Below are 15,746 nucleotides of genomic sequence, written 5' to 3'. Positions count from 1 at the left end.
CCCCCCACATCTCCCTTTTCTTACTGTCACTTACACTTACACAGTGGGCCATTTCAGTGGTGGGAGGCTTTTATCTCTGCAGCCAGGCAGGATGCAGACATGGAGAGGGCTGCTCTGCTCCAGAGGACTATGTACTTGTCAGAGTGTATGCGAGCGAGAGGCCACATCTGAGACCTGCACGACCAGCAAGCCTTCTTCCCAGACCCCACACGAGATCCAAGGCCAGGGAACTCGCGGGGTATCAATCGACAACAGCCCAGTTGAGCAGTGATGCTTTTGTTTGAGGAAGAATAGATCCTGCTCGGCACAGACGCTGCCACAGATATAATATGCACATACACATTCGTAGACACACAGAGGCACAAACGAGCTCCCCTTGATTTGCCAACTTGATGTAACTCTGCGGCAAATTCATCAAATACTGCATGCGAGGCAAGATCCACTGTATGTGTGAGTGTGAATGTATGCGAATTAGCATATGCATGGGTGTGTAAGTGCATACATGGCTGTGCACCGAGAGAGAAAACAGTTGAGCGAATAAATAAAGCACTGTGTGTGTGTGTGTGTGCGCATATGTGTGCTTCATTCACACGTTTACAAGCGCGGATCTCCGTCTTACGTAACCAGTTTATTTAAGCACTAGCTCTCAATCTCTTATCTTCATATCTGCACATGAAAGTTGCATGCCAGCTGGCACAAATACCGCTTCGAATAAAAGGAACTGCTCACGACAAGAGTGCAACACGCCTCAAACAGATGACATAACAACTGTTACGTAACAGACGTGGCATCGGATGTCTGGCTGTCCCGATAAAGCCAGCTCATTTTCTGACCTATACTCACTACAGCTCCAGCGACAGACAGTGTGGTCTCGGATCGCTGATGAATTTGTAATCTGCACCCCGGGGCTCAGCACGTATGATTGAGTGTGATGTGATTAACTGATGACCGCGGTGGGTGTTCTGATTGGCCCGCTCAAATCAGAAGCAGAGAGGGGGGGAAAGTGTCATGACTGCTCCTTCTCGTCTCTGCCCTCACCACTTTCTGCTTGGAGTAGGAACTCACTTTCCTTTTAATGGATGGGACGGGTGATTTCATTTCAAGTCACACCGCTCCAAATCCAATAGAAAAGAATAAAATCAGCCGTGAATAGGATTCCTCGAGCAAGTATTGTATACGCATCCGCAACCTGCTGTAGCTCTTAAAACACATCAATGAGCTGCATCTCTGAGTGACGTGTTCATTTATTACGATGAACATGGACATTGAGCTTATTTTGCATCAGTCCTGCAGTTCTGTCCCAGCAACAAATGTGCCTTAATCCGCAGCTAAAAATAGTCTCCAACATATATGCTAACATTCCTGTTTGCTGGAAACTACAGTACAGAAAACGACACTATATATAACCTGTTTTTTTTTTTTTTTATCATCATGTGGCTCCAGCGAAGGCGGCAGTTTGGTCCAGGTTTTAACGGCTACTGCATGGATTACCATGAAATTGGGTTCAGACAGCTATCAGCCCTCTGGGGTGAAGAGTAATACCTCTGCCGATCCACTGTCTTCTCACGTATTGCCATAATCATAACACCTTGGCTTGCGACAACAGAACTGCAAAACTAGCATGGCACTCAGTAGAGTGCATACCTCCGCCAAGGTCCAGCAGCCCCCTTTGATTCAGTAAGTGTCAAAATGTGTAGCAGTCTGTATCAGTCAAAGTTTAAAACCACAAATAACTGCTTAACCATAACTGAAGCTCAGGATTCACATCATATTGTACTCACTCATATATATTAGCCACCTAGATATGCCAGATTTTTTTTTTTTCCTATGCATTATTCCCTGTGAAATTACAAAAATTTAATATTCCTGGATTCACATCCACACCAAATGATTCTGTTCTTGGCCGAGACCTATCCTCCGTCCAAGTTTTGTGGCAATGTGTTCTGCAGTTTTTGTATAATCCTGCTGACAAACCAACAAATAAACAAACGTTGAAAAAAAACTCCTTGGAGGAGGTAATAGCATTCCCTTCATCCTCAGCTCTGCTTTATTGCACGCATTTTGTGCTATTTAGCAAATGTTTGCACGCTAACAAGTAGAAACTAAGATGGTAAACACTGTAAACATTATACCACCATCATGTTAACACTGTCTCTGTGGGCATGTCAGCATGTTGGCACTTGCATTAAGCTCAAAGGAAAATTGTGCCAGGGTACAGTGTACAGCCTCGCAGAGCTGCGAGCGTGACTGTAGACTCTTAGACTTGTTAAAGGCTTTAATCTTCAGTAGGAACCAGAGGGCTGATTGCCACAGACGGGGAAGAATACTGGGGGAAAGTACTGAGAAACTGGCTCACCACAACAAACAAAAGACGCCTGAAATCCACGTTAGCTTTAAGACCACTGGAAGACAACAAAAGTCAGCAGCTCAGACAAACAAGGATTACACTGTAGATGCAGAAAGTTGTTTGGCAGACAATTAATATGCAGCACATTTTCTACGGTGATTACACTCCCGTAATGTTGAGTTATACTCGCAATTAAGCGTAATTCGGAGGGACATCTTTGTTAATGGCTTTGAAAGGGGCAGTGGCTCAACTCGTGTGCTGGTGGTGACACTGTTGGCAATCCTGAGGGAAAAGAGCAGCGCGTCGGCAGAGAGAGATTAAATGTACACCGATTACTCTGAAATAGAAAACAATGATGGCCGTTTTTATTGCCTTTTCAGTCCTAGGAGCAATCTTCGGACATCAGCAGGACATTTCAAGGACGGTGCCTGCCTGGGGATAGAGCATCAGTTGCAGTTTGTCTGTTTTCGCCTCAAAAAATGTTCAGTCAGAAGGTAGAAAAAAAAAAAAAAAAAAAAAAAAAAATGTTTCTGCCCAGGGGTTTGTTAGAGGTGAAGCCAGACAGTCCACTCAAAGGCGCAAAGGGAGTGTTCAAGCTACAGTCGGTCTCTCAAGGCCCCCTCTGTATTTAAATGAGTCTTAACTCTTCAGCAGATTTGCTCATGAATACTAGTGGCTCAAGGGCAGGAGTCAGCACCGACAAAAATACTAGCAGAAAACTGAATTGCCGCTACGACCCCATGAGTACTAAACATGCACTTTTACATATTCATGTGTAATTTGGGATGGAAATGGACACGTAACTGTCAAGCACATACAAAAAGAAAATAACCAGCTCGCAAAGGCCCAAGATTTGTGTAGCTGTGTGTCATCCAGGAGACAAAGTTGTGAAATAGAACATCTATTTTGGTCCTGATGGAACGCACACTGATTGCCTGCGGCTCAGATCTCCGTTATGATTGGCTGACAATCAAACACTGCTGAGTTTAGTCAAAGGTTACATGCAATCAGTGTAATTTGTTAATGATATGAGGCTTTGGCTTCGTCCCAGCCTGCCGCAGTGAGAACCAGCTAAACACTTTGTCTATAGAGTGAGCTTATAAGTATAGAAATCTGGAGACGTTCACAACCCCATGGCTGCAGGATTAGATCAGGAATGCTTTTTTTTTTTGCATAGGCGGCTACAGGCAAAAGGTCTATTCATTCTCAAAAGCTAAGAGTGCCCTCACAAGCCCTCCCCGGTCGTGTGATGGACTGTCGTTGTGTTGAATCGTGTTAAAACGTGGAGCCAGAGCCTGTTAGTCAGCAAGGCTCCCCCTGGTTGGGGAGCGAGTTGACAGTCTCACCTAAAGGCTTCGATGAGTCTCTCCACTTTCTGCGCCTCTCCCTGAACACGTACATGAGCCTGGAACTTTCTCAGGGCCTCGTCGAGCTCCATGCCCGAGAAATCCATCTCGTCCACAACGCAACTGCAAAGGGACAGACAGACAGACAGAGGGAGGGAGAGAGAAGCAAAGAAAGAGAGCAAAAGAGAAAGGCGAGTGAGATGGGCTTTGGTTGTAGTGTGTCACTGTGAGGAGAAGGTGAGTGTTTGCGCGTGTGCATCAAACTATGAGTGCCCAAGTGCTGATGGCAAATCTCCCCCTTACAGTCATACTTCCATTACACAAGCACTGACCTGGAAGACGCACATAGAGACGACATGTTTGCACGCGCGCGCACACACACACACACACTTTGTGCAAACATCAATGGGGACGACCGGGTCTAACAGCAGTAGAAGATAAGAGGGAAAGAAAGGCAAGAGAGGACGAAAATAATGATATCTTTAGTGCGACGGGCAAGAGAGAGAGAGAGAGAGGTGCATGAAAGGCTGAAGACAAGCTGCAGCAACGGCAGAAGTACATCCACAAGATTGTGCGTCCACGTTTATGTGTCCGCGAGTGTGTGTGTCTATGTGTCTGATTGAAAGAAACTGAGCTTGCGTGTGTGTGCGTGTGTGTGTGTGTGTTCAGTGCAGTGACCTATTTCTACAGCTCTGCAACAACCTCAGCAAAAAGCCTCCCTATCCTGGATCTCTGTCTACACTGCTTGGATGCAAAAAGGGTGAGTGTGAAAGCATTGAGCGAACGCGTGTTCTCGTGGATGCGTTGCATTTATGCATGCAAGAGCCGCATGTCAAGTGACTTTGCGTGCTTGTGTGTGTCGCCCTGTGTGTGTGTCAGGTTAGGTTCCAATAGCTTGTTCTATTTTGGATATTTTAGAATACCTGAATACATTAATGTTGAACAAATCTCCTGTTTAATATTTTATCTCCTCACATTTTTTTTTTTTTTTTTTTGTATTACAGAGCAACCTAGACACATGGATAAACAGCAAACAGGCACATTTGAAAGCTCCAGAACTTCTACTAAATAGACAGTGAGGTAGCATTGCTCCTTATGTTATAAAGGAACTTTCATTAGTAATTAAGTCCGCGAAGATGAGAGGAAGTCGCAATAAAATGGAAGTTTGAGCATCTGCTGCACAGTGGCAATTAATCATGTTGCAGACGAGGCCTACGTGATGTGGTGGAAACCTCCAGAGCTGTTACTCGGTGGACCTTGAGGTGAAATGCTTGTTTCAAATCCTGTCAGTCATTCAGTTAAAGGGAAACTCTCACCAAAATGCAACCTAGGCTTTTTTTATGAATGTACTCGTGTTAAACCTTTATGTAAAAGCATAATTACAACGAAAGAGGCACTTTTAAGCCTTACCGTATTTTTGTTTTCCGGTCAAACTCATTTTCAATGGGAGTGCTACGGGCACTTTAGCGATAGCATCGAAATAGCTATTTTTAAAACACTAAGAAGACTCAACACAACGTGAAACTTTGCTCATATTATCACCAGGGTCTCTGCACATGAACACGAGCAATGAGAACATTGTTTGTGCACACAGAGTTTACTAAAAAGAAAGTTTTTGAACAACTCACGTTAGTAGCTGCTTGTTCCGCTAGCCGCCGTCCTGCCAGGGGAGGAGTGTCGATCTCAGAATGTGACATAACATGGAGGACAGTTAAGGTGGACTGCTCCTAAAGCTTAGTTCCATAAAAATGCATGGATTATTTATTTTGTCGCTAGCGAAAAACAATATTGACCTTAAAGCTGAAAAAGGAGCCTCATATAAGAAATAATACTAAAATAAAAAAGGCAGAAAAGTCACTAGAGATATCAGACAGTAGCGGTCCACCTTAACTGTCCTCAAGGTTTCGTCGCATTCGGAGATCAATACTTCTGGCTGGCAGGACTGCAGCGAGCAGAACAAGCAACTGCTAACGTGAGTTGTTCAAAAACTTTCATTTTAGTAAACTCTGTGTACACAAACAATGTTCTCAATGCTCGTGTTCATGTGTAGAGACCCTGGTGATACTACGAGCAAAGTTTCATGTTGTGTAGAGCCTTCTTAGTGTTTTAAAAATAGTGATTTTGATGCTATCGCTAAAGTGCCCGTAGCACTCCCATTGAACATGAGTTTGACCCGAAAACGAAAATACGGTAAATCTTAAAAGTGCCTCTTTCGTCGTAATTGTGGTTTTATTCGGAGGTTTGACTGGGGTACATTCACACAAAAAAAGCCTAGGTTGCATTTTGCCGAAAGTTTCGCTTTAAGTAGCAGGTAATTAAATCAAGTCCACATGCAAGAATATGTAAATAAACTGATTTCGCTCCAGATGTTCTGTAGCCCTTTTTCCGCAAGGTAAGTGGAGGTCCAGTCTATTAGAGAGGTCTTTATGATTAACTAAGGGTTTTACTAAACGAGCTAGTGTCATGCAGGAAGAGAAGTGCTCCAGGGACCATCATTTCAACTTACAGAACACCAATGAATAACTGCACCTGGAGGAAGTTGTTGTAGCTGAGTGGGTTAAGAATAGGACTCTCACTCAGGAGACTGGGCGTCGATTTCTGGCGACAAAAATATACTTGATTGGGTTTAGAAAAACATGGTTGAGGAGGTTGAAATATACCCTTTCACAACCTTAAACACGTATTTGAAAGAATAACTTCTATCATGTATGCATCTTTTCCGGTCTTTTTCCCAGAGTCTCTTGGATGTGACATTAAAAGAACTTGATTGGTTGGTATCATGATGGTCCTGGAGCAACATTAATTATGACGCGTCTGTCGAGTTCTCTAAAGCCTAAGAAATAACAACGGTTATGTCTTCAGAGTCCTGCTGGCTTGGGCTTGGAGAATTCAAGATACAGAGCCTGCATTTCAAAGTAGACGTGTGCAGTTTGAAAGACGTGGGCATGCTCCAGCATTCAACGGTTAGAGAGAGTCTAACAAAGAGATACTACAGTCTGAAGCATTTTTAGTTCCTGACTCATAGTAGGGACTACTAGCGAGGATATCTCTGCGTCTGCTGCTTTGACTGTTGACCACAAAATCCACAGACAGTGTAGAAGTGCAATACTAAATCCCTAGAGAACACCTTGATGGCTTTAACCTGATCTATATATAAGTATCAGTAAGTGATTTATCATCATTAAAATAAGCCATTTGTTCAATTTTAAGAGGAGGCACTACAGGTGAAAGCAGCTTTTTTTTAATGCACTGGTCAATTTTGATATTTTGTTTGGATTACATTTCTTCTTTCAGACTAGTGGAGAGAAAACATCCTTAATGAACATTTAGGTGTTTATTTTAATTCAGATTTCTGTTCTAATAGTTATGCACATATTTAATAGCATAATTAAACATAAAGCATTGGAAAATTTGTAATACAAATAATGATTGTCTTCATAATCAACTGGGGAAGTTTCATTGTGACATCTACTAGTTTAATGTTGTACCCTTAGCACATAGTATGTTTAAAGCCTATTTCCTCTGAACCAGAGACGTACACTTCAGTAGCATTAACTATAATTTATTAACTACATTATTCAGGGTTTAACAGAGGAGTTTGTTCATTTAATATTCATAGCCTTATTTGTATAACAGCTTATTATAAAAACTGGGTAAAAACCTAGTGTTTTCTGATTCATGGAGTGATGAAATGAGACACCCAAAAGTCCCTTTGTAAAAACAATTGGACTCTAATATATCAACATAAAGAAAAAAACATGTTTAACTTGGTTTTATCCAGCATTCAGTTGTGGAAAATTGTGGAGTTTTGTGTATTTTTGATAAGAAAATGTCCAATTTGCATATTTAAACGTAAAATTTTTTAGAAAAGTTGTAATTAGAAAAATAACAACCTTGTTGTAAGTTAATATCTGGGGACATTTCAGGGTGATATCTATTAGTTAAAAAAAAAATATATATGCCTGCGATTTACATCTCATTTCCAAGATATTTGAGCAAACTCGAATGATGAAGACCTTGAGGTGCAGCTGAACGTTGATTTTGATAAAACGCTATCAAAATCTAACCATATGTATATTTAATGATGCATATAAATGTATGCATAAAAATAATGAAGACTCACTCTAGGACATCTCTGTTGAACTGCAGCTTGCTGTTCCCCAAAAACTCTCCAATCATCTGTCTGCTCAGGCCCTTCCTCTGCAGCAGGAAGTGAGCCACTCCGATGGCCGTGTCCGGGACGAAGCCACGTGTGATCAGGAAGTGGATGCCTCTCTCTGGGTTCCTGCCCGCAAGATAGCCAACAGCAGAAAAGGAGATGGTGTGAAGCGTTTAACAGCGCGTGTGTGATGTTTCTGTGCTTTCAAGCGGATAGGTGTGTGGGCCTGAGTGAGAAAGAAAATGCGTAACACTGTCTTTAAGAGAAAGGGTGCTTAATGTGTGTGTGAATGAGGGGAAGTGATTTTGTGTGTGTGTGTGTGTGTGCAAGAGGAAGCACAAAGAGAACGAAGGAATGAAAATGTGCATTCATGTGCAAAAGCTGTTAGCCCTGGACTTCTGGATCAGACCCGCTCTCACTGATGCATGTGAGTTAATTTACTTTAATTTGTATTAACTAATAATAAGTGCAGGCCAACCGTGGACTCTATTAATAGAAGCTGAGCGGCTCTCACATTGTTCCTGACCTCCTTGACTGCCTCTCCACTTTAACTGCCTTTTCCCTCTTTTCTTTCCCTCTCGTGAATCCTTCTATACGTCCCCCGCCCCCCTCTCCACCTCTTTTTTTCATTGACATCACAACATCACAAGATGGCACTGAACAGGCGGCTCCTCCCGACTATTACAAACACTAATGAGCAGCTGCTCAGAGCAGTTTTGCCGGGCTGTTGGAGATTTGTTAGACACACACAGCAATAATTGTACTTTGAACCCTGAGCCACAGGGCACGGATATATTTTGCAGTGTCATGTGTGTGTGAGTTTGCGTGTGGCCGGCCCACTTACACATTGAAGAGGTTGAGTCCTATGCGGTAGAGGCGTTTGCGGTGTGTGTCTGTGGACAGTGTTGGCGAGCGGCAGGAAGCTGGGTCCTGGCAGCGGTCCCTGGGCAGAGAGACGACCAGAGCCTGCAGGGCCTCGGGGCTCGGCCCTCCGGGGATCTGCTGAGGATGAGTGTAGTGGTACTGCTGGTACTGGGTGTAAATCTGAGCAGGCTGCTGGTTAGACTGGGCCGAGGTGGAGATAGAGGTGGAAGTAGAGGTAGAAGTGGAGGTGGAGCCGCACTCCCCCTCCATCACACCTCCACCTTGAACTGGTACGGCTGAGCCCCTCCTGGATCCTGGATCGACCATTTCCAGCTCCTCACTGGGGGGCGGTGCAGGAAACTCTGGCTCGTCTAAGTCTCCTCCCCCAGCCATGCCGCTCACAGAAGTCTTCCTGCTGCCCGGCTGTCCTCCGCCTGCGTTGCCCAAAGAGGTGGTGGTTGTGGTGGTGGCGGAGGAGATGGTGTAGGAGCTATTGCTGTCGATGTGAACGGTGACATCTCTGAATGCCATGAGCAGCGAGCTGGCACTGCGTGGCAGACAGGCGCTCTCGGCAGCTGCGCGAAGAGCCCCTGGGTCCATCAGTAAACCCTTCCCCTCTCCACCCTCCGACAAGCTCCAACCACGAAGGGCATCGTCAATTGACTGGGCCAAGGAATGAAGCTGCAGACATGATGATGAAAGAATACACTTCAAAAACATTTAAACACTTCAAAACCAGCAAGTTAATCGGGTCAAGAGACACGATTCATGTGAGGAATGTTTCTGATACTTGAGGGGTTGCTAATTGGTGGCTATTTGGGAGACTAGTGGAACTGGATAAACAGTGATGGTGGTTGGCTACTGAGCAGACCATGGCATTCAGATGAAGCTGCCAGTGATTGCGCCAGTGGGGCCAGCCAATGTAGTGCAGTCTGTGCATACACAATGCAGATATGAGGCCGAGTCGAGCAGCTGAATATTTGCAATAGCCGTAAAAAGGATAGGATTGGAAATTGAAATGTTGACTTTAATGGTGTCACCAAAGTTAGTATCATTCATCGTTCATGTTATGTCAGTCCATCTTGATGATATCACGATATTTCACAAGAGAAGTGAAAACTTTGACCTGCAGGTGTCACTAAATTGATCGTGATTCATCCTCTGGGCACCATGCATGTCTGAAGAAAATGTCATTTTTACCCAACAAATAGTTATTTAGATACCGTTGAAAGAGGGAACTCGTTTTAAAATTCATCAGCAGTTTACAGCTGAATCAGACAGCAGACTGGAAGTCATTACAATATTTCAGTCTGGACTGTGACGTTACCTATTGGTTCCTGGACTACCATCTTGAAGCCTTAAGTTTGGCATGACAGCCGTCACCAACTCTTGTCCTAACCCTATTAGGACAAGAGCTTGGTTCTGGTAAGTACACGCATTGCTTGGTCTCTATCCTGATTGAATCTGACTGAGAAAGTGAGCACATGCCGTGGTAGCAACTTGGCAATCACAAGGTAGCAATGCCCTAAAGCATACCCTGCTTGTTTAACCTATTTTACTCTAAATTGGACCAGCGTTTAGAGACTGACACCATAAACTCATTAGGAATCTATTTACTGTGGTAATAAATCCAGTGAGAAGTAGTGCTTTTTTCTCATAAGCTTACATACAATCAGACTTCTTTTGAAACAGGTGGGAGAGACACTCACCTGCTCAGAGAAGCAGTCCTCCAGCTGTGTGAGTGTTTGCGAAGGGTCTTGACTGGGGGCTGGGCCTGGGGCCGGAGAGGGAGCAGCCGTGGGGGCAGACGCAGGTGAAGGGGGCAGAGAGGTGGAGCGGCACGGGGGCGGAGGAGGAGTTTTGGAGCGTAAGGGTATCTGTCCTCCTCCCGGATGCAGGCTGTAACTGTGTCTCTGGGTTGAATTCCGGTTGCGGCCTGAAGGGCTGGGATGGCGCAGGGAGATCCGGCGGGGCAACTTGCTCTCCGACAGCGAGTTACGGATCTTCTGGAAGTTTTTGCTCAGCTGGTACTGCCGGAAGGCCGTTTGAATACGCCGGGCCGCCCGCCTCGCTATGAGATGGCCTCCATACTTCTGCTCCAGCTCTTCTATCTGGGGATGGGGAGAGAGTGAGGGGGAGTGAGTTTAAATATCAAACATGTTTACAAGGCTCTGAAACCCACTGATGACACTGCAAGAGTGATATTGCAAAGCACACAGCAGCCACTGGAAAATATTTATTCATCCACCGGCAGGCAAACATCATGTTGCCATTTTGTGCCCATGTCGACAAAAGATCAAAAGAACTCGAGCGCCGCCTGAGTCACAAAATTCCCACTCGCACCCTACTCCTTCTCACTTGAAAACCAGTTTGGGGCTTTTAGGATATTAGAGCCAAAGTAAACATCATCTATCATCACTCCACTCCTAATACCGTCTGAGGGGCCACTGGAAGGAGGATGGATTGCCTGTGACAAAGGTGCCGTTGAGTAAAACGAATAGGAAAGGAGACACCCGCACGAGCCTATTCCTGCGCCGCTCGCTGGCAGAGCAGCTCAGGCCTAATCTCAGCATCCTCCAGGATTTTTTTTTTTTGCCCTCCTATATTTTCAGCAAGAGGGAAATAAAGGGGGGGGGGGGGAGAGAGTGGGAGGAAGAGGGAAGAAGAGGGAAGAAGAGGCAGAGAGGGAGAAAAAGGAGGACAGCCACACATGTGCCTGGGTGTGTGTTTGCTCGCACAAGCACACCCACAAAAAGTGCACACACACACACACACACACACACTTGTATACACACACTCGCACTGCCGCAGCAACAGCCGACCCTTCAGCAGTTCGGTATGAGAAATAAAGACATCTCCAGCCGCCAGAAGCAGTTATTAGCTGTTACCATGACAACCTAGCATCTTTCGTGTTCCTGTCGCTGTGGCAGCCGAATCGCTGGTGTTGTTTTTCATGTCAACACGGACAGAAATAGATCTCAATGAGAATCTTTTTTTTGTCACGTCAAGGCACAATGTCAAATGATCATCCTTCACACACCTCCTCGCGGTGAAACAGGTAGAGGGAGTCAACATCCACTCCGTCCCACCATGTGCTTACCGGGCCCACGCACACACTCAGAGAGAAAACCAAAGAGAAAAAAAAGAACATTACCTGCTTGTTTTTATTCTCCAGGGAGATCTCATACTCGCTGGGTCCCTCTCTCTTGGTCCCCTCCACTTCCTGTCCACCACCGGAGGACGATCCATCCTCCAGGCTCAGCATCTGTCCGCTGCCATGGAAATGAGAGGACAGACAGCTATCAGTCCTCCCTACTGACCTTCAAAACTCTGCTCCGTTATCGCAGCGGCGAGTCATCAACTGTGTGGAGTGTGGGGAGGTTCGCGAGGGAAGAAGCAGGTGGAGAGTAATGTGTGGCTGTGGTGGCTCGGGGGCAAGGATGACTGAATTTATGTGCCTGGTCCTATTTGGTCAGATTTATGGCTCCACTGCAGGTTGCAGGAGTCGAATTCTGGACAGGTGACCAGGATTAAAATGCCTTTATTTAACGGCTGACATCCAAAAGCATTTCTTACCTCATTTCCTTTTTTCTACATATTCAAATGTATTCCTACTTCACCTTCAGGGCTTCAGCCATATTTAAATTACCTATTAATCTGTCAGTAACTTGATTTTCAACCATTATAACTCAAAGAAATTCAATGTGCAAAGAAATAAAACAGATAAAAGCAGAAAAGAGGGAATCTTCAGCACTTTTACCATCACTAAATTATCATTAAGTTACCTAAACAATTAATCAAGTGGTTCCCAACTTTTTTGTACACCTATTCTAGCCTCACTGCACTTAATACCAGTCAAGATTATCTTCTTTACTAACAAGCAGAGGCGCGCCGTCAGGACCAGGCAAATGTTTCAAGCCTAACTAAAGATATCTGGGAAAGGTGTCCCCTGATGGTATCCCGTAAACCTCTGTGCACCGCTGCTGCCTCAAAAAGCTTTGTATGTGTTTGATCACTGGCCTTTGTTTATTATGGTTATTTAGAATGGGATGACGTTGAGGTTGGTACAAGTACATTTTCTTTTGTGTGTGTGTGTGTGTGTGTGTGTGTGTGTGTGTGTGTCAGATTATTTATAAAATAAAAGGCCCCCTGAGAATTTTTGCCTCGGGCCACAACTGACCATAGTATGACCTCTGCTCAAAAAGCTTAGCCCTTGTTTTTGATTTCCGAGCTACTGACCCCTTACTACCCTGACCAGCCTCTTCGGTCATCCAGTCAGAGCTTCTTGGTTGTTCTAAGTGATCAATTTAAAACCAAAGGCGATTGCTCTTTTTTCCCTCTCCCCATTAGAGCAGTTCAGTCTCTTGATCTTTCCATGACTGCGAGGCTTCCTCAGTGTGATTATAAGTTTCTATATGCTTTAAGTGTGTCGATTTGTGCTGTCTGTCTCTGTACTTTTGACTTTTTTTTAGTATTGTATGTATACATTATGCTCTGTGGTAGGTATTTGTCATTTCTCTTTCTACATTATTCTATATTCTACTTAGTAAACTGGGTTTAAAAAAGGGCTATGTGCATTTTTACCCCTCGTCACAGGTTGCACATCTATAAGTCGTGAGCAGTTCGGTCCAAGAGGGATTCTCTCTTTTTAGATTCTTTCATTTCATTACTTTTTAGAAGCCTGAGGTAGTTATATTGTGTAGTATTTCATTTTAAAAAAAAAAGGTGGATTAAAGTCTGAAAAATCATCATGTTTATGTGGGGCAGGATTTAGCCCCATTCTTATTTTCTACCTGGATGATCAGCTTACGACGTTTTAGAGTCCGGACCCCGAGGTTAGCAAGCCAATGAACCAGTTTATTGACCGATGGTTTCAGTCCTACTTTACTGTGAGCAGTAAACTTTGGACACTTATAATTGATCACCATTTTGTGCCCCACTGACTGTGGTGTCATAAATGAGGCCCTGCTGTAGTTCAATCAGGCACAGTTATCATTTCATAGTCACATATTTACAGTCAAATATTCATTATTCGCCTGTGAACTTTTGGCACATCCCCTGGTAAATACTACTCAAAACTGCAGCTATTTCATTTACATAACATATTTATAGAATATTTTCTTTCATATTGTATTGGTAATTTTTTCTATGTATATTTCTTCATATTGTTCCGTTTGTTATTGTAATACACCAAAGCAACAAGGGAAAAGGGAAATCCCTTATTTCTTTTGATGTTTCTTTTGGCATGTGGGTATTCAATGACTGTTATGTACCTCTGTATCTGGCAGGAAAGCTTGCACTCAGTGACAGTCTGTGTTTAGCTCGCACATATTTGCTCAGGATGAACGGATCCAAAAAGAAAACCGCATAGTCTTTGAATGAGGGTTTAAACTTTGATGTGAGAGTCCCGGCTGAACTGTGATTAAAACAAATCTATCAAGATTGAAGTGGAGATTAATGAACTTTTAAGCAAAAAGGAGTGTCTCACGCTGGATTCTGAAGTGTTTGCTCCATCATGGGAATTTCCTTGAGGGGACTAAGTAGTCTTACATTTAGAACCTGCATTGTCAACCTCACACCACCGAAGCGCAACAAACAAACACATCCATCATTTAGGTGGCTATAATGTACATGATTTAAATTCAATGTGCTTACAGATTGGACCAATCAAAGCATTCCTGGGTTACACTGCCCGCAGTCATCAGTTACGCCGGGGAAGCTGGTGACATGACCCCAAATGTGCAAAAAAACATGAACAAAAAATAAGTTTAAATGTATTGTGATGCACCATTATGACATTCATGTCTACTGTGTGACCTCATACAATACCCTCATTACATTAAAAAAAACACATACAATGAAGACCCTGCGAAAGATGTTTTCTTCATGTGAACTCTTCTGTTCCCACATCTTTGACACTGTCTGATACTTGGAATCGATAGGGTGGAAAGTATTTTTAGTGCACGAGATGGCAAGCGGGGAGTTTTATTGGACACAGCTGGATCTGCACTCTTGAGTGGTCACTAACAATGTTTCACGATTGAAATCTGTGCTGATTTTGTGTATGTTGCATGACTCCAAAAGCTGATTTGTTTCTCAAGCAATGACATCAGTTTGGATGAACTTTTCAGTACCAGTTGTGGTAAAGAGTCTCCTTCAAAGAAATAGAATGATTGTCCTTTAACATTTTTCTATGTTGCGCTGCTAGGTTTACAGATAGAGCTGTCACGAAATCAGATTTCACCACCTGATTATCATGGCCAAACAAATCACGATGACAACACTATCTTGACATCTATAGAATTATTTTTAAATCCAGGCTGTACAAGTGCTCACACACACAGGCTGCAATGCAATACAGTAACAGACAGAGTGTCTTATCCTCAAAGTCAAACATGACTCGAAGAAAAAGAAGGGAAATAACCAAATCTGGCTGCACAGATATTTAATAAACATTCATTTCTGTAGAACAGCACCCGCTGGAAGCAACAACAAAAATATATTTGAATCCGACAAAGTCGTCTGTGGAGGCTGTGTACTAGTGCTCACAGCCCTTCTTCACATAATCCCAGCTCCTGTCCACAGATGGAACAATGTTCTTTTACATGACAGCATTGTCGAAAATAGTGCGAAAGCCATGTACGGCTTACCGAAGCAAAGTACTGCCATGACACAGCAGACTGTGTGTAAAGTGCACTTTTCAACAACAAGTTCTGTTGTGGACAAAAAGTGAAGTGAACATTTCTGGCATCAGACCACCTCTAAAAGATACTAAACACATACGTTCAGCACCTTTTATATGGCTGCTCTGGACTGAGGTAAGCATAGAGGTATGATCTCCCCTTAAGAGCTTTTATAATGGCGTGCAATTAAGAGTGTGTGTGTGTGCGCAATCTTTCTTCCACCCAGATAATGCTTACTCTAATAATTTTTTTACACAAGGGGGAACAGTGCAAAAAAAAAAAACAGGGCCGGGGAGACTAAAAAGCCTGCTCATGGTTAAATAATGACTGCATCACTAAAGTTTCCT

The 15,746-nt window shown here is 43.7% G+C and overlaps 1 protein-coding gene and 1 long non-coding RNA gene across 3 annotated transcripts in view; one reads left to right on the top strand and one right to left on the bottom strand.

Annotated features, from left to right (window-relative positions):
- The window catches only part of iqsec3b (IQ motif and Sec7 domain ArfGEF 3b), a 35,955-nt gene that overhangs the window by 11,933 nt on the left and 8,276 nt on the right, over window positions 1-15,746 (bottom strand). For both annotated transcript variants that reach the window (XM_030426641.1, XM_030426642.1), the window contains exons 3-7: window positions 11,871-11,988; window positions 10,426-10,827; window positions 8,697-9,397; window positions 7,817-7,978; window positions 3,694-3,816 (exon numbers count right to left, since the gene is read on the bottom strand). In XM_030426641.1, the coding sequence (XP_030282501.1) occupies window positions 3,694-3,816; window positions 7,817-7,978; window positions 8,697-9,397; window positions 10,426-10,827; window positions 11,871-11,988 (1,506 nt within the window). The remainder of the gene's footprint in view (window positions 1-3,693; window positions 3,817-7,816; window positions 7,979-8,696; window positions 9,398-10,425; window positions 10,828-11,870; window positions 11,989-15,746) is intronic.
- On the top strand, window positions 11,382-12,265 carry LOC115587058 (uncharacterized). The gene is made up of 2 exons (XR_003984956.1): window positions 11,382-11,774; window positions 11,892-12,265. It is a non-coding gene; the product is annotated as an uncharacterized LOC115587058 (long non-coding RNA).

This window comes from Sparus aurata, chromosome 8, assembly GCF_900880675.1.
Source record: "Sparus aurata chromosome 8, fSpaAur1.1, whole genome shotgun sequence".
NCBI classification, from domain to species: Eukaryota; Metazoa; Chordata; class Actinopteri; order Spariformes; family Sparidae; genus Sparus; species Sparus aurata.
The sequence above is the reverse complement of the archived record's forward strand: the minus strand, read 5'-3'. Positions and strand labels throughout refer to the sequence as shown.